Genomic DNA, 19,523 nt, shown 5'->3' on the forward strand with positions numbered 1-19,523 from the left:
AACAAATTAATCTTGGTCTCATCAGACCATAGGACATGGTTCCAGTAATCCATGTCCTTTGTTGACATGTCTTCAGCAAACTGTTTGCGGGCTTTCTTGTGTAGAGACTTCAGAAGAGGCTTCCTTCTGGGGTGACAGCCATGCAGACCAATTTGATGTAGTGTGCGGCGTATGGTCTGAGCACTGACAGGCTGACCCCCCACCTTTTCAATCTCTGCAGCAATGCTGACAGCACTCCTGCGCCTATCTTTCAAAGACAGCAGTTGGATGTGACGCTGAGCACGTGCACTCAGCTTCTTTGGACGACCAACGCGAGGTCTGTTCTGAGTGGACCCTGCTCTTTTAAAACGCTGGATGATCTTGGCCACTGTGCTGCAGCTCAGTTTCAGGGTGTTGGCCATCTTCTTGTAGCCTTGGCCATCTTCATGTAGCGCAACAATTCGTCTTTTAAGATCCTCAGAGAGTTCTTTGCCATGAGGTGCCATGTTGGAACTTTCAGTGACCAGTATGAGAGAGTGTGAGAGCTGTACTACTAAATTGAACACACCTGCTCCCTATGCACACCTGAGACCTAGTAACACTAACAAATCACATGACATTTTGGAGGGAAAATGACAAGCAGTGCTCAATTTGGACATTTAGGGGTGTAGTCTCTTAGGGGTGTACTCACTTTTGTTGCCGGTGGTTTAGACATTAATGGCTGTATATTGAGTTATTTTGAGGGAAGAATAAATTTACACTGTTATATAAGCTGCACACAGACTACTTTTCATTGTGTCAAAGTGTCATTTTGTCAGTGTTGTCCCATGAAAAGATATACTTAAATATCTGCAGAAATGTGAGGGGTGTACTCACTTCTGTGATACACTGTATATATATATATATATATATATATATATATATATATATATATATATATATATATATATATATATATATATATATATATATATATATATATATATAGCTAATAAAACATTTATGTCCATCTTGTCACATTTACTTACAGGTTTGCTGACTGGATATAAAACCTCTAGGTTGATAGGTGTCGATCCTGAGATTATGCTCCCTGGAATTGTGAATGTTGTCTTTTCCTCCCTAAAGAATGGAGAAGTCTTCCAGTTCTGGTGGATAAAATAAAAAAAAATATCCAAAAGGTTTTACTGGCAAACTACAGGTACAAAATAATTAAGTGAAAGAATATATGAAATTGTGAAAATCCATTCATATTTACAACAGTAAACTTACTGACAACACATTTACATGGTTAGACATTTGGTATAATGGTCTTTTGGTATTTTTAAGCTTTTACTTTCTTGGCCATAATGGTCCCATTACACTTGAACTATACTTGTAGGCAAAATGCCACTCATGTAATTTTAACCTTATTAATATGAAGCGCTGTGAAGCGAGATGGAAACAAAGGTCATAACATAATGACATTTCTGCCTAAATTGAGATGAAAGCAGAGGTCATAACATAATGACATTCCTGCTCAAATTGATGGGTGTTGAGCCTGAAAATACTATTGTCTTTTTTCTTTTCTAAAGAATAGAGAGCTCTTCCAGTTGTAGTATATGTATATCTATTTCACACACACGCACACATGCGCACACACATGCGTACACTACACAGAGTCATTGCTTTTATAGCATCTACAGGCAATTACAGTTAACATTTCATCTATTTAACAAACATACATTAAAGCAGGGTTTAAGAGGAGACAAAGAAAATGAAAATGTAGGAATGTACCTGTCTGAGACAGGTAGACCAATTAGGTAGCTTTCTAATCTCTTATAAGACATCTGAAAATAGTATTAAGATGCTGTTATTGTTTAGTTATGTTAGATTTTGTGTATGGAGTATAATACCATAAGAAGGTATTTGGTTGTAAGAAATTACAATGTTGCTTTGTCTCAGACTATGCTTAATATGCATATTGTTAGCATATTGAAAGCAGCAGTTGTAGCCACCCACCTGTGACACTAAAAAGACTTAACCCAATATGCCGACTGTCCAACCAAAGTATCACAATACTATGACAAAAATACTACAAACAAAACGGAAATAATTAAAATAATTCAAACAAATAAAACAGAGGCCAACTACAAATTGCTGTCCTTAGTGAACTGTTTAAAAGAGCGAGACACCTCCTCTGGAGGCAGCTCAATCATCCAGCATGGATGAACTAAACAACTTGCTTAAAAAAAAAATGCAGAAAACATTTTTACTTACTTCGATGAAACCAATAACGTAAAAGGAAATATCTCCAGTCAAATTAAGTGTAGACACTTTCTCAAAAGGAATGCGGTGGTTGAATGTGGAGTGTCTTTGGTCGTTCACATAGACCTGCAGAACAGGGTACAATGGTTTTGTGGAATTGCCATGTTCTTACAAAAATTATATCCAGGCCATTTAAAACAACACACACCTCATAGCCATTTGATGTGATGACAACAACCATATAAAACGGAGCTCCAGCAGTGAAGGGTTTGTCAGGTGCAGATTCCTCAGTCTCCCATTGACCATTTTTAAAGCTGTTCAGGGCCGTAACCTGACCAATACGGGGATTGAAGTGAAAAGCAATGTCGTCACCAGGAGACGGACCCGTACAGAAATTGATTTCAAAGCTGTAAATAAAAAGACAATATCATCTTGCATTAAAATATTCTGACATGTTTGCAGCATTAAATGGTGTTTGCTTTTGATATAACCACAAAATCTTACCCTTTGGCATCTGCAGGAATAGTCCCTTGAAAGAATATGGCAATATATTGCTTTACACCTATAGGGATTTTACCCACATAGGGGAGAGCCTGTAGGACAGAGGGGTAGAAGTACATTACAAGTCCTTACTTTAGTTAAAGCACAAAAATGTGTGAAAAACAATGTAAAAATTATGTATTTAAACAGCCACAAAGACTATTCTGCATCTGATTTCCAAAACTACCATGCAACTTCAAAATACATTCATACATTACTTATTTAGCCACTTCTTTTGGTAAAAGCTATATTCTCATCTTCTTCTAATTGCCCACAGATATGAATGAGAGGAGTGAGTGATGTCTTGTAATGGACTGTCCAGTTTGCTATCTATCCTTCACACTGATAATGATGATACCTGTTGAATAAAGGCTAGTACTTCTTCTAGCAGTCTTTGTTTGGTGAGCATGGGGGCAATTAGGATAAGTCAATTTCTCATTGGCTATATCCACTACATGCCACACCTCTCAAATCATTTTAAAATGAGGAGGGCAGTCTCCTGAGTTTTTAAGTTTTGGGGGCCTTTTTGGCAATCAGAGTTTTTACAGAGTTGTTTTTATACAGAAGATTTTTGTTCAGAGTTGCTCCGTCATTCTGAGTTGTTCAGTTGAAGCAACTAATGCAGTTTCACAAGTTGGCTTAGTTGTTTAGCTCACCGTTCGTGTTTCATTGAGAAGTGCTAATGATTGTTAAGTAAAAGTCCCTGAGCAAAGCAAAATGCTGCAGACATCAAGTCAACTCTTCCACCGAGATCAGCAACTTAAGAATCCACTGACACAAGGCCGAGCCCTCCTTCATCAACAAGATAAGCACACATATCATATGCTCACAGTAAAGAGCTTTGGTATGGTGTTGTGTTTTATTTGATGCTTTACATTAATTTGATGCTTTTCAATAATTATTAGCATACACTTCAATTAAGTCCTAAACTTTCCTAATTCTCCACCACCATTGGCTTCACCTTTCATAGAAACCCACCAGTAGATAACATATATAATTTCTTAGTATTAGACTTGTACCTGCATGTTTAGTCCAACATAATTGGCACTTAGTTAATGCCTTCACTTAGTAACTTCCATTGTATATGTTGTTTCCAGTGTTCAATAAACATTATAACTATTTAAGTAGAGCTAACTATTCAACTTAGAACTGTAAGTTTGATTCTTGGGTGAGATAAATTTTTATACTTATAGAATATCACTTCATCAAAAAGTGACCATAAAAATAGGTGGTGGTGCTCTGTAATTAGTAAACTATTAATTAATGAATTATAAATTAATTTCCATATTATTCTGATTAGGATACTACTAATAAGGATACTATTAATAACAAGGTAATATAATTAATGGACAGTGTACTGTCTAAGCAATAAAGGATTAAGGGCCTTGCTCAAGAGCCCTGGTAGTGGTGGGGCTTGAACCAGCAACCTTTTTGATTACTAGTCCAGTACCTTAAGTGCTAGGCTACAACTGCACTGAAACATGAAAATTTAATTATTTATGTACTGGTTAATTTCAACAGAAAAGTTTGACAAACCCAAATGAAAGATTGCCATGTATCTTTTCTTTTTAAGCAATAAATGTCACTGGTGAGTCTATTTTGCATTATTAAACGATGTGTTATTTTGGCTGTAGGTTAAAGCACAGAATGCATTGGGTTTCCCTCCTTTAGTATATTGCTTTGTATCTATTATTACTGTTGCAGACCACAACGATTGTAATGTGATGCTTTACAGCAACATAATACACAGTTGTGTGAGATCAAATGCTGGTGTTGGTAATGTCGTTTATATTTTGTTTCCCACTTCCGTTAATTCCTGTTTTATGTTCATGTGTGCATTTGTGACTTCATTGATAAGGTGTGTTTGTGTTTGGATTTACTGATCAGGTTTGTGTGCAGTTTTACTGATAAACCTTACTACAGAGCTCAGAAGGGTTACAGCATAGTCATGATAATGTCAGAATGATTAATAGAAGGAATGCCAGTTCTCCCTAGTCACTTTTGATGGACAAAAAACAAACAAAAAGGAAAGTATGGCAGCGTTATTTTATGGCAATCTGACAAGTTCATGATCACATTTTTTCCTTCATGTCATGTTCATGCACATTTAAAACACAGATTTTACTTACAGGTCTGCTAACTGGATGTGAAAGTTCTGTCATGATGGGTGTCAAACTCAAGGCAGAGCCTCCTGTTTCTGTGATTTTTTTCACTTCCTTAAAGCAGGGGGAACTACTCCAGTTCTAGAGGGAAAGTAAAAACGTTGAAAATATTCTTTAAAAATCCAGAGGGACAAGAACACAAACTGTTAATAATAATGTATTTCCAAGCCATAAAAAACCAAAAACTTTAATACCTACATTTAGAAAACCACATATGGAGAATGAAACAGTCCCATTAAAGGCAAGTGTGGTAACTTTTTCTATAGGTATGCGATGCTTGAACATGCAGTGTCTCAAGCCATTCACATAAACCTGGAGAAAGGATGTAAATACAAATAATGATTTTACATCATGATTCTTTTATTACAGTAGCACAGAGTGACCTCAATGTGATGGTTTTAGCTAACAGCAGCTACTATTCTGGGTTTTTCACAACACTTTGATGCCTAGAATTTGTGCCTATTCATTAAAAAGAGCTTTTGTATTGCTGGGCATTTGTATGACTGGGCACTGAATGATGTTGCTCAAAAAAGCTTAATTTGATGTTTCAGTTAATTCCAAAGCTGTTCACTGGAGCTTAGGTCTGGGGTGTGCAGGCCCCTGGAGTTTCTTTAAACCAAGCTTTTCTTCATGTCTTTATAGACCTTGCTTTGTGTGTAGGGGCACATTAATGCTGGAGCAGGAAAAAACCTTTCCGAAACTGTTGCTGCAATGTTGAAAGCATTTAATATACCTTATGTAATTGATGTAATCGTTGAACAACTATCGAGGCTGAAACATGATTGCAATAATTAGAAGCGTTGTCCCAATACTTTTTTCCATGTAGTGTGTGTATATGGCTGGCTAACTGGACGGTTGGCTGGATGGATACATGGATGGATGGATGTATACTAAATTTATTTACTAATATACAAACACACCTCGTAACCATCTGGGTTGATAACAACAAACAAGATGAAGGCTGTTCCTTTGGTGAAGGGATTGTCAGAGACAGTTTCCTCTTTCCCCCAGTTTCCACTTCTGAAGCTGTTGAGGTATACTTTTTCACCAATGTGGGGGTTGTAGTGAAAAGCAGTGTCATCAGCATCAGATGAACCTGTCTTAAAATTAATTGAAAATCTGTAAAAGAAAAAAAAGAAAGAAAGGAAAAAAAGAAAAGTTTGGATTAGTAAATATTTAAAGTCATTTTTATATTTTATATTTCAGGTATTTATATTATATGTACATGTTTTAATGTGTTGTACACTGTAAAACAGGGGTTTTCAACCTTTTTGGACAAGTGCCCCCTTTCGTGTGCCGACCTTGAACTTGAAATATTCCAATAAACAAGCAGTTAAACTCACTGGTGTTTGTTATGTGGCTGATTTTGTGCACATGCTATATTTATTATCAGTAGTTAAGGTAAAGATTAGTAATGCAGCATATTTTCTTGTAAACAACACAACAACAAAATATAGTTATATTATTATTAAAATGCAAATGCTTACAGGCTACTTTAGTACTGTACCACTTATGGATTATCATAGCCCCCATGGTAATTTCAAACCCTTGACCCATTAATATACCCACCTGATTGGTAGGTAAGTTCACCCCCTCTCCCGCATGATCAAGATTCCACTAGGAAAAAAGTGTCAACAAGTGACTCGACTGACCCAAGTGAACCGGATCACATTACTGAGTGACTCAGATTAACCCGACTCCATAAAAAGAACCCCCCCCCCCAACCTTGCACAGAAACCCTTGCGAACGCTCTTGACAAGCTAAAATAATATATTTAACGTTAAGTGCATCATACATACAAAGCAGTGTTGCTAATTACAATATTGAAAGCCCTATCCTTTTCAATAATGCGATGGCTTAACATATTCTGCGAGCACATGATAGAAATTCAACTAGTTATAAACCGTAAGCGGCACTTGCTTTTGATGTAGATGAGCGCAGAAAACGTCACAGAGCCAAGTAGAGGCAAAAGTACATCAATGCTAAGTTTGCTAGTTCAGGATACTCCGCTTTGACTGACAAAAAACTCAGGTGAGCTAACTTTTAGTTCCACGGACAGAACGAGTCTGACTTGACTACCACTCTGAGGTAATAGCTAATTTAATTAAGCCTCCGACCTGTGAGGAAAGCGAGTCACACACAATGTTCTGTAGTAGCTGGTGTTTATTTAAAACCGCAGCATTCATTAATAACTACGGGCCAGTGATAGCTCAGTGGTTAAGGTACTGGACTAGTAAACTGAAGGTTGCCGGTTCAAGCCCCGCCACCACCAGGTTGCCACTGTTGGGTCCCTGAGCAAAACCCTTAACCCTCAATTGCTCATTGTGTTCCGCTCATTGTGTAAGTCGCTTTGGATAAAAGCGTCTGCTAAATACTGAAAATGTAAATGTAAATGTAAATAACAGTAAAAATGGAGCGCTGACTGAGGAGAGAAACTCAGAATGTGCACAAGCTTCGCTTCATACGAATCGACTCCCAAATCACTTATAGCGATACTGTGAACAGAGCGTCTCCCTCCCACCGTACACCTCTGATAAAGACACACACACACATATACATCCTATAACAGCAGTTATTGTTTTGTCACTGATTTAACTTCACTGTTTTCAGACTGAACTTGATAACATTAAACGTGCGTGTGCGTGGTCAGCGAGACTAATCAAATATGTCTCCTGTGGGTAAAAAATTAATTGCTTTAGTTTTAGAAGTAAAAAAAACCTCGCCCCCCCAAGCCCTCACAAATAACTTTGAACATAGAGAGACCAGCTTTACCATTAATCAAAAAATTAAGTAAAGTCTTTACACTAATAATTTAATTCAGTCTTCATCAGATAGCATTTTATTTTAGGTGCAGCAGATCCTGAGGTAATGGTAGTCATGTTGACTAGATCGCTAGCAGCTCCAATTATTGCCACACCAGGTTACGTGTGACGCAAGCATGTAAGTGCGAGCCCTCCCGGAACCCATACAGATTGTATTGCAGTGCCTACAGTTCGAAAAAAAAAGTGCCTTAATATGAGAGTCTATCAGAGCAATCCGGGCAATTTTAAATCATACTGAAATCGCACGAAAGGGGCGGTACTGTACGGAACACAACTCGTCGCTGATTGGACTACAATATTCAGAGGCAAGACAGACTGTCCAGAACAGTCACAGCTAGTTTAACACTGGTTGAATGTGATAGAAAAATTTCTTCCTTTTCGCCCTTTGGTGGTGCGTCGCCCGATCGCCCTAAGGAACAAACCGCCCATGCTATTAGAACACGTTTTTTTTTTACATTCTGATGTTTTATATAAATGAGAAGTAAAGCTTCTAACCCACGTCTCCTGCAATAATTTATTTGTATTTTTCTGTTTACCCACTTGTTTATTCAGATCAGGGTCACAGTGGGTCAATCACTGAGCGCAATGAAGTAAAAATCCATGGATAGGACACCAACACTTCGAGGGGCCTTGGCCACCCCCATTTTGTCACAGACATAGCCAAGCATAATTTATGGAAGCGCCACACAAGCAACATGACATGCCAGCAATAATGGGATAATTCCATTAATAAGCAGATGTACAGGTGTTTCTCATACCGTGGCTGGTGATTGTATATGTAAGGTATAGAAATATACGTATATCAGTATATACAATATACAGTATGTGAACTAAATAAAAAAGCATCTACGGCTCATGCATAAGGCATGTTCTTTATGCTTCCAAACCTGCAGAAAGTGCAAACTGTGTTTCATTAAAAACAAATGTAAGAAGAAGACATACGCTGTGGCATCTGCAGGAAGAATACCCTGGAAGAATACAGCCATGTTATGTTTTATCCCTCCAGAAATTTTATTCACATAGGGAAGTACCTAGGAAAGCACAAACCATCAGGCATTTGATATATAATTGGTAGCATTAACATTTTGTGTATTTTCATATACATTATATACTACATAGCATGTGGACACCTGGCTTTAAGCTTGTTGGACATGGCATTCCAAAACCACAGGCATAAATATGAAGTTCCCTTGACTCCCCTACTCTTCTTGCAGCTTTAACAGCTTTCACTCTTTTGAGAAAGCTTTTCACAAGATTTTGGTGTTTGTCTGTAGGAATTTGTGCCCATTAAGTCAAAAGCACATTTGTCACTTGAGGTCAGGCACCAATGAAAGACAAAAAGGCATGGCTTGCAAGTGACATTTCTATTCATCCCAAATGTGTTCATTGGGGTTAAGGTAAGGGTTCTACGTAGGCAAAGTTCCTCCACACTAAACTTGTCAACCATATCTTTTTATTTTAACTGTATTGTAATTAAATATAAAAAGCCATTTTGATTAAGTGACATTTGATATAGCTTTTAACTTACAGGGTTGCTGATTGGGTTTGAAACCTCAAACATAACAGGGATCATGCTTGATATTGAACTCCATGTGATTGTGATTTTCTTTTCTTCAGTGTAGGAACCCCAGCTCTGTTAATTAAAAAATAGGTAAATTAAAACAAAATTATGTTATGCTGCACATGAACATGCATCCATTTAATTTATTAATAACAACAAACTAATACCCCTGTTATTCCTGTCATCTTCATTACTTCTGTGAGGCATGAAGAATCCCAGGTCTGATGGAAACAGACACATATTGTATGGAAAATAAGATGACCAATAATAAATATAATAAAATATAATATTAACATATCTGCAATAAAATGCAATTAAAAAAACTAACATTAATAAAACCGCAGACGGACAGGGAAACATCTCCACTTATAGCAAGTGTGGAAACCTTCTCCACAGGAATGCGATGCTTGAACATGAAAGGTCTCCTCCCGTTTGCAAAGATCTAAAAAAAAACAAAAAAAAATCTAAGAATATGCTTTTAAATATTTTAAATACTGCCTTGCAAATACACACACACACACACACACACACATACACACCTCATAACCTTCTGGCTTAATGACAATAAACATAATGAGAGGTGATCCACTGGTGAAAGGATTGTCTGAGACAGTTTCCTCTTTCTCCCAGCTTCCATTTCTGAAGCTGTTGAGGTATATATTATCACCAATGCGGGAGTTGAATTGAAAAGCAATGTCAGCACCAGCAGCCTGACCCTTTTGGAAATTTATTGCAAAGCTGAAAAAAAAAAGAGTTTAAGCCAAAAATGCAACAATGAAATCTAAATCAAATCACTTAATTAAAACACATTGGTGTTTATTTCCTTAACTTTCAATTCTGAAAAAATCAGTTTTTCACATCCGTTTATCAATGATGCACTCATAAAAAAATTGATGCATTTTAAGCTAAATGTGTACCCATAATGTACAGCAGTATGTATCAAAAAAGTATTTACCAAAAAAAAAATGTTTGAAGGTGTGACCTGAATGCATACCTTTTGGCATTTGCTGGAACAGTCCCTTGAAAGAAAACAGCCATTTGGGGTTTAATTCCTCCAGGGATTAGACCCATATAGGGAAGAGCCTGAAATACCACAAACAATATTCAAATTAAGGCATGTATCCTGACAAACAAAACAATAACCAAAAATAATGGCTGAAAATATGTATGTATCTTTAATAAAAGTTGTCATTAACGTATATATCAACGTGTCTTGCTGTTTTACTTACAGGGCTTCTGATTGGGTTGGTAATCTCTAACCTCATGGGTTTTACGCTTGAAACTGTGGTCTCTGTTACTTGTACTGCCTTTTGTGTTTTGAAGAAGGAAGAACTCTTCCAGTCCTTTAGTAAAACATAAATAGCAAAGTTTGTTTAAAAGAAGCAGCAAGATTAAGAGAATATAATAGCATAATGTTTATGCAACTGAGTAATACTATAAGGAATACTGAGGAAACTGTAAAACTTACATTAATTAAACCACAGATGGAGAAGGAAACATCTCCACGAATGCCAAGTGTGGACACTTTCTCTACAGGAAAGCGGTGCTTGAACATGCAGAGCTTTACATTATTCACAAAAACCTACAAAATAAAAAATAAATGTGTTAATTTTTTTTACAAAATTTTTTATATACCATAAAACCATCATAAAAAACGTACCTCATAACCCTCTGAGCTGATAGCAAAAATCATTATGAATCCTGCTCCTTTGGTGAAAGGATTGTTCTCGACAGTTTCCTCCGGCTCCCAGCTACCATTTCTGAAGCTGTTAAGGTATACTTTTTCACCAATGCGGGGGTTGAAGTGAAAAGTGATGTCACTACCATCAGCCTGACCCGTTTGGAAATGTATTGTAAAGCTGTTAAAAAATAAATAAAATAAATATAAAAAGGCAAAGTTTTGTTTAAAACTTCTAATTATTACATTATTTTATTTTAGCACAGATTGCTAACAGGTGTAGAAAAGTAACTTTTTGACATAAAACATGCTTTTTGGAAAAGGCCCTTCTTTTTAAAATTTTTTTTATTTTTATAGCCTCTCAACTGACATGCACCCCCTCCGGTACGCACAGTGAGTACAGATGCATTTTTCACCCGCACGAGTCAAGTTAATATACTTGTCAGGCACTGTGCACAGAGGGCCACACCCCCATCAGCATTATTCCTCAGCCCTGTGCAGGTGCCATCAGTCAGCCAGCAGGGGCCGCAGTCGCACCAGTTATGAGGACCTATGCTCTTACTTTTTACCCCTAATGCCAAGTTCACACTACATGACTTTCTGATTTGTCGGGTCGCTGTACAGTTCACACTACACGACTGAATCTTTTGCACTCAGGAGTCTTTCAGTCGGTGTATATTTCACACTACACGACTGATCGGCAATAGGGGGTTTCACACTACACGACCTATCACCAACTGGAACTGGCGAGCTTCTCTGGTCTCCAAACTACGTTTTGTCACAAAAACAAACGCAAGAAGTGACGAGGGGTTTAATGATACCACGTCCAAAAGTGCACGTCAACAAGTAGCGAGCGATCAAAGTGTTTGTGCGCAGATGTGCAGCGTAAAATCAGGGAGGAAAAATAAATGAATCTAAGTGGATTTGGCAACACGAACAGTATGGATTGTTCTATAGTAAGTTGGAGGTTAAATAATATTTTTGCAATGCAACGTTGGTGTTTTGTAGAGAACGATCAGGTCAGAAATACTGTAAGACGTGTGTGTACCTGTTTACACTCCTCTCCTGCATTTCCCCTCACACTGTATCTTGCGTTCTCATTGGCTGTTCGACACAGCACTCATTGACAGACGTGCAACTGAGATCAGATATCTGACATGCTAGATATCTCAATCCGGTCGCCGAGTGCTCGGCGAGCCGGTCGGATCGAGTTGTTGGATAGTTCACACATAGCAACTGAGTGCCGAGTTTCGATTGCTGAGTGAACGCCGAGTTGCTCCCGAGCCGGCATATCTAGCGCCGACCAGTCTCTGAGCAAAGTCTTGCCAAAAATCATGTAGTGTGAACTTGGCATAACCCTGAACAACAGCCCAGCATAGTCGGAGAGGCAGAGCTGAGGTTCGATACGATGTATTCGAAACCCCAACTCTGGTGAGCTAGCGTACTTTACCGCTGCGCCACCTGAGCGACGGAAAAGGCCCTTCTTGTTCTAGCATTACTGTGCACCAGTTTTATTTTATTTTATTATTTATTTATTTATTAATTGATTGTATATGGGCACAAATTCCCAAAGAGCCACTTTAAGATCCATTGTACAAAATAAGAAAAAGCTGTTATAGACACAAACTATGGTCAAATTCCATATGAATACCTATCACTCTAAAAAATTATTCAGATGGCCTTTAGCCAATACTTCAATATATCCACTGTTGTATGGTAAAAAAAAATCAAGTTACATGATGTTACTAGATTTTTTTACTTGCAGTTGTTATTTTATTGAGTTCTGATAATGCACAAATTGCTGTTGTTTCAACACACTATAATGACTTACCTGAACTTAACATATTTGATTCAATAATAAAGAACAAATTTCAGCTTCTAGCAACTTATATACATACATTGTACAACTTAATTTTTTGGCCCCACCCACACAGACAAATTGGAATTCCCCTGCATATTCCTGGTCTTTCTCAAGGCACAAACCTTCTTGATTTTGGAGCACGTTTTTCATAAGTAAGGCAAGTGTTCTAACTGTTCAAACATTTACACAGCCAGGTATTTTGCTTTTGTGATGGATTAACTCTGCTGCTTTGCTAGTGAAGAAAGGTCGTAGGCACCTATTAGCTAGCTAGCTAGGCTGCTTTTCTTAAATCTGCCATAGACTGTGTTATAACCACTACAAACAATTTACAAAAGTGATGTTTTTATTGTTGGCCACTTGGAATGTTAATGTAGATGCATTCTGTGACTGTTTCATATTAAATGAGTCACTAATCATCCAGTCTTGGTAATAGATCATGTTCCCATGTTCTTGTATCATTGTTTAAATTGTTTCACATTCAGCAGAATCAAACAGAGGCTCGGAAGTGTTTTGTAATGGTGTACAGTAGGCCAAATATTTAAGTTTCTTTCTTTTTATGCTTTGAGTACAATGTGATGTGAAATCACAGTGCAGAATAAAGGTAGCTGTATTGTCTAATGCCATATTGTCTTTGCTTTGTGGACTTTATTTAGAAAGACTGACATTACTGAGAAATAAGCACAAGCTGGGTGAAAAAAGGTTTAGTGCAATGCTAGGAGCTAGTCAACAAACATGTAAATTAATGTTTGGAGATATTAGGCTACAGGATGTTGGATCAACGTCATTCTACAAGCAATTGGCATAACTGAAAAAGACTAATGCAAAACGTTGCCTTAATTTTTTTTGTTGACCGCTTGATTTCTTTAGTATTCATTCAACTTAAAAATATCTATTCATGTTGACAGTTATTAAGTTCATGTTATTTAAAAATGCTTTTTACTAATTTATGAAAGGCTAATCCACCAATCTACGAGCAGTTGGCATAACTCAAAAAGACTAATGCAAAACGCCTTAATTTTTTTTTTGCTGACCCAATGTTTAATTTTTTAGAGTGTATATGAAAAAAAATAAAAAATTTATATTTTATTATTAATTCCAACAAGCTCATGGTCAAGTGTCAACATCCCATATCCAGATGTTGTAGAATCTATGTCACAAATGTTCTAAAATATGTCTAAAATAAACATTAATGTACTAATTTTTATTTCCCGTGATGAGTGCAGTGCAGTACAGCACGGTGTACGGAGAGCCACACCTTCTACCGCACTCCTTTCCCATCTCTGTGCAGGCGCCACCAACCAGCCAGCAGAGGTCGTAATCACACTAGTCTGAGAGAGAGTCCCCATCCGGCTTAATCCCGCCCCTATCTGAACAACAGGCCAATCGTTGTTCATGTGGCCGCTCAGCCTCAGCCAGCAGGCAGAGCCGAGATTCGATACAATGTATTCGAGATCTCAGCTCTGGTGAACAGCGAGTGTTTTTACCGCTGCGCCACCTGAGCGGCATGTACTAATATTTTTTATTTATTATTATTATTTTTTTTTTTATAAATTTTGCACGTCCAATTTCATCCCATCTATCATCCTCTCATTAGTGCGGATTCCTGCTCCTGATTGGGGCTGACGAGGCCGTTCCACGCCTCCTCTGAAACGTGCACAGCCAATCGACCGTCTTATCACCCACACTTGACGAGTGTAGCGTGGCAGAGTACTGTGCACGGAGAATCACACACTCCGCCACACCCCCTCCCGTCTCCATACAGGCACCACCAACCAGCCAGCAGAGGGCGCAACCGCCCCGTTCCTGAGAGAGCATCCCCTACGGTCTCAAGTCCCGCCCCCCACCCGGACAACAGGCCAATCGTTGTCCATAGCCGCCCAGCCTCGACCGTGAAGGCAGAGCTGGATTCGAAACGACGCTCCTTCGAAATCCAGCTCTGGTTGCAGCGCATGTCTTTTACCGCTGCGCCACCTGAGCGGCCCGTACTAATATTTTTTATTTAAAATTTTTAGTGTTATTAACTTTCAAGCTATTTAGCAGTTTGACTGAATAAATTTTTTTTATAAAAATTATTAAATAAATTGGCCTCTGGCCAATGTATTCTCTTGAGCTAAGGTAAATTTTGTCCAGACTGGTGAACAGATTGGTGGAGAAGCTTGTTAATATTTTCTTTTTTTAAGTCACCATTTATATTAAATGAAAATCACTAATGTGAAATTAGGATGAAATAACACAAAGTTAATATTATAGAGCTTTTTACACTATCACATGAATAAGTTGTTGTTTGCATATTTCTGACCAAGAAAGTTTATAGAAAACCACTACACCAATAAAAAATGTGTTTTTTTAAAAGCTCCCATAAGGTCCATTACAAATGTATTGAAACGTTTGACTTGAACTGTTTTGTGATCTCTAAACTATTTTGAGATAGAAATAAGAGTTTACCTTTTAGCTTCTGCAGGAACAGCCCCTTGAAAGAATACACCCATCCCAGGTTTGATTCCTCCTTGGATTGCACCCACATAGGGAAGTGCCTAGAAGGGCACAAACATTGTGCAGACTTAGCCATCCTTCATATAGGACATAGTGAATTAAGTAACATCTAACATCAATGTAAAATAGTTGTTAAGATATAATTACATAATTACTAATTAGCATTTTACAACACATTTTCTTTAAGCAACATGAGGCTTCTTTTTCTTCTTCTTATTTCTGCTGTGCAATTAGGCTTTGCCACAGAGGATCGTTCAATCTCCATCTTTCCCTGTCCTGAGCATTCTCTTGTGTCACCCTAACCACCTCACTGTATTCATAAACCTTTTCTTTGCACCCCATAGCACCCTCTTTCTGATATAACTCTCATCTCTCCTCTGCACATGCCCAAACTATCTAAATCTGGCAAACATCCTACCTGCACTGTCCCTCTGATAAACTTGTTTCTAATCTTGTCCATCCTCATCTCTCCCAATGATAATCTCAGTATTTTCCTCTCTGCAACCTCCAGCTCCCTTTCCTGTCTTTTAGTCAGGCAACGTGTGGCATTTATCTTGTTTACAAACTGTTTAACTCACAGGCTTGATTATTGGATTAGTAATCTCTGCTGAAGACATCATGGAGAATGAGCCCCCCATGCTGGCCATTCCTGGTTGAGTACCGAAGGAAAATGTTCTTGAGCCCTAAAGTAATAATAAAGAAAGGATATTTAATAAAAGAATAATCAGGAAACAAGACATGCACAAACAAAATGAACATAGAAGCTTAAATGCAAGCAGACATCCTCAAGCTTTAGTCAATTCTGTTAACATAGTCCCATCTATCGATCGATCGATCTAGCTACCTCTACAAATAGATATGAACAATGTTTAACTCTACAAGTCACTTTTTTCGCTATTGCACTTTATAATATTTGTTGTATATTCATATGCCTTTACATTTTATTCCATGCTGCTATTTTATGTATATATATAATACATATACTTCTGTGAGTATATACAGTGTATCACAAAAGTGAGTACGCCCCTCACATTTCTGCAAATATTTCATTATATCTTTTCATGGGACAACACTATAGACATGAAACTTGGATATAACTTAGAGTAGTCAGTGTACAGCTTGTATAGCAGTGTAGATTTACTGTCTTCTGAAAATAACTCAACACACAGCCATTAATGTCTAAATAGCTGGCAACATAAGTGAGTACACCCCACAGTGAACATGTCCAAATTGTGCCCAAATGTGTCGTTGTCCCTCCCTGGTGTCATGTGTCAAGGTCCCAGGTGTAAATGGGGAGCAGGGCTGTTAAATTTGGTGTTTTGGGTACAATTCTCTCATACTGGCCACTGGATATTCAACATGGCACCTCATGGCAAAGAACTCTCTGAGGATGTGAGAAATAGAATTGTTGCTCTCCACAAAGATGGCCTGGGCTATAAGAAGATTGCTAACACCCTGAAACTGAGCTACAGCATGGTGGCCAAGGTCATACAGCGGTTTTCTAGGACAGGTTCCACTCGGAACAGGCTTCGCCAGGGTCGACCAAAGAAGTTGAGTCCACGTGTTCGGCGTCATATCCAGAGGTTGGCTTTAAAAAATAGACACATGAGTGCTGCCAGCATTGCTGCAGAGGTTGAAGACGTGGGAGGTCAGCCTGTCAGTGCTCAGACCATACGCCGCACACTGCATCAACTCGGTCTGCATGGTCGTCATCCCAGAAGGAAGCTGACGCACGAGAAAGCCAGCAAACAGTTTGCTGAAGACAAGCAGTCCAAGAACATGGATTACTGGAATGCCCTGTGGTCTGACGAGACCAAGATAAACTTGTTTGGCTCAGATGGTGTCCAGCATGTGTGGCGGCACCCTGGTGAGAAGTACCAAGACAACTGTATCTTGCCTACAGTCAAGCATGGTGGTGGTAGCATCATGGTCTTGGGCTGCATGAGTGTTGCTGGCACTGGGGAGATGCAGTTCATTGAGGGAAACATGAATTCCAACATGTACTGTGACATTCTGAAACAGAGCATGATCCCCTCCCTTCGAAAACTGGGCCTCATGGCAGTTTTCCAACAGGATAACGACCCCAAACACAACCTCCAAGATGACAACTGCCTTGCTGAGGAAGCTGAAGGTAAAGGTGATGGACTAAACCCAACTGAGCACCTGTGGCGCATCCTCAAGTGGAAGGTGGAGGAGTTCAAGGTGTCTATCATCCACCAGCTCCGTGATGTCATCATGGAGGAGTGGAAGAGGATTCCAGTAGCAACCTGTGCAGCTCTGGTGAATTCCATGCCCAGGAGGGTTAAGGCAGTGCTGGATAATAATGGTGGTCACACAAAATATTGACACTTTGGGCACAATTTGGACATGTTCACTGTGGGGTGTACTCACTTATGTTGCCAGCCATTTAGACATTAATGGCTGTGTGTTGAGTTATTTTCAGAAGACAGTAAATCTACACTGCTATACAAGTTGTACACTGACTACTCTAAGTTATATCCAAGTTTTATTTCTATAGTGTTGTCCCATGAAAAGATATAATAAAATATTTGCAGAAATGTGAGGGGTGTACTCACTTTTGTGATACACTGTATATATATATACCATATATATATACCTTTATATTTACCTGCTATTTATTTGTATATTCATATACTTTTATTTTTAATTCTGTGCTGCCACTTACATCATATACTTTATAGTTAAAATCTGTGCTGCTGTATATTTCATTTGATATACCTTCATATCATAATTCTATGATACTATGTATCAATGCTTTTTTCGCCTACTTTTTTAAATTCCGTGCGAGCCAACTGCATCAAAATTTCGTTCTGCATACACTTGTGTATAATGAATGACAATAAAGTTTGTCTAAGTCTAAGTCTATCTATACAAAGGAACAAAGGATTCATTGATTTACATGCATCAGCAAAAATAAACTTTTTTCAATTGTACAGATCAACAGATATAACATATTAACTTAGTTAACTATCATGGTTGCATTAAAAACTGTTACATTCACATTCAGGTTATTTGTACAAAACCATAACAAAACCCCAAACACAACACTTACAGAACCGGAGATTTCCCTGATTTCAGTGTGGGTTGTGATTCCAGTAATTTGTTGATGGCAACCACGAGATTGCTTATGATGACTCATGATGGCAACAATTAGCTGTCCACAGATGTCCACTCAACAGTCAAAAATTATAAGCACAGAATGAATGTCGGTGTGTAGGTTTTATAAGGCATCACTGATGGGGTGGGACTGCTTCTGAATTTAGGCTGACTATAGCCCCCAAGGAGTTTTGCAACTGCTGTACACTGGCTCAAACCCGTTAGCCCCATAGCAATAACAGATCTTGGGAAATGTCACAAATTTTATATGTAAATTCAAATGAAGTCATGCCATTTTTAATGAAACATTGTGCACATCAATAATTATTAATAACTAACAAAAAGATATTTAAAAATTAATTTGTAAACAGTATACAGACAATCTATTAAATACATTTGTGATTATAGGGCGGCACGGTGGCTAAGTGGGTAGCACTGTCGCCTCACAGCAAGAAGGTCCTGGGTTCGATCCCCAGGTGGGGTGGTCCAGGTCCTTTCTGTGTGGAGTTTGCATGTTCTCCCCGTGTCTGCATGGGTGCTCCGGTTTCCTCCCACAGTCCAAAGACATGCAAGTGAGGTAAATTGGAGACACTAAATTGTCCATGACTGTGTTCGATATAACCTTGTGAACTGATGAACCTTGTGTAATGAGTAACCGTTTCTGTCATGAATGTAAAGGTTCACAAACCCTGGAAAACTATTGACAGGACTGAGGATCACAAATTAAATCCACAATATGATTAATTGTAAACCAATGTTAGATAACAGTGTGTCTAATATGTAAGACCTAAAAATTGTAAGCACACACATAAGGCAGCCTCTAGGAATGCAATAAAAATAAAGATTACAAAGATAGTGAAAAAGATAAGTTCAAAGCAGCACTCTGAATTCATTTGACTAATGAGCTAATCCATGAGTTATTTGCAATGTCATTCTGAGAAATTGCATGTTAACTCCATCCTTCGGGGACATTTCTTAACATATAATGTAACATTTTTGGCTGTTAACAAAGTTCCAAAAAGCAACTGTTTTGCCTACAGTTAAAAAAAACTAGTTTTGTAGCACC

General features: G+C 38.2%; 1 protein-coding gene across 1 annotated transcript; it reads right to left on the reverse strand.

The window, feature by feature from the left end:
• Window positions 1-1,627: 1,627 nt before the first annotated feature.
• On the reverse strand, window positions 1,628-18,510 carry LOC134323515 (uncharacterized). The gene is made up of 20 exons (XM_063005049.1): window positions 18,414-18,510; window positions 15,919-16,023; window positions 15,293-15,381; window positions 10,969-11,167; window positions 10,777-10,890; window positions 10,538-10,651; window positions 10,303-10,391; window positions 9,848-10,046; window positions 9,637-9,750; window positions 9,476-9,529; window positions 9,276-9,380; window positions 8,690-8,778; window positions 5,846-6,044; window positions 5,124-5,237; window positions 4,893-5,006; window positions 2,728-2,816; window positions 2,432-2,630; window positions 2,236-2,349; window positions 1,753-1,805; window positions 1,628-1,655 (listed from the first exon to the last, which is right to left on the reverse strand). The coding sequence occupies exons 1-20, from the start codon at window positions 18,498-18,500 to the stop codon at window positions 1,628-1,630; spliced, it is 2,268 nt and encodes a 755-aa protein (XP_062861119.1). The 5' UTR covers window positions 18,501-18,510.
• Between the last annotated feature and the right edge of the window lie 1,013 nt (window positions 18,511-19,523).

Source organism: Trichomycterus rosablanca, chromosome 11 (genome assembly GCF_030014385.1).
Source record: "Trichomycterus rosablanca isolate fTriRos1 chromosome 11, fTriRos1.hap1, whole genome shotgun sequence".
Taxonomy (NCBI): Eukaryota; Metazoa; Chordata; class Actinopteri; order Siluriformes; family Trichomycteridae; genus Trichomycterus; species Trichomycterus rosablanca.

What these genes read in the sequence shown, in the direction of transcription:
- LOC134323515 (XM_063005049.1), bottom strand. Translation starts at nt 18,500, where the DNA reads ATGAGTCATCATAAGCAATCTCGTGGTTGCCATCAACAAATTACTGGA. An exon ending in GTTCCTGCAGAAGCTAAAAG is followed by an intron (nt 11,168 to 15,292) that starts GTAAACTCTTAT and finishes ATTTTTTAACAG; the next exon opens with CTTTACAATACATTTCCAAA. An exon ending in GGTCTACCTGTCTCAGACAG is followed by an intron (nt 1,656 to 1,752) that starts GTACATTCCTAC and finishes AATTGCCTGTAG; the next exon opens with ATGCTATAAAAGCAATGACT.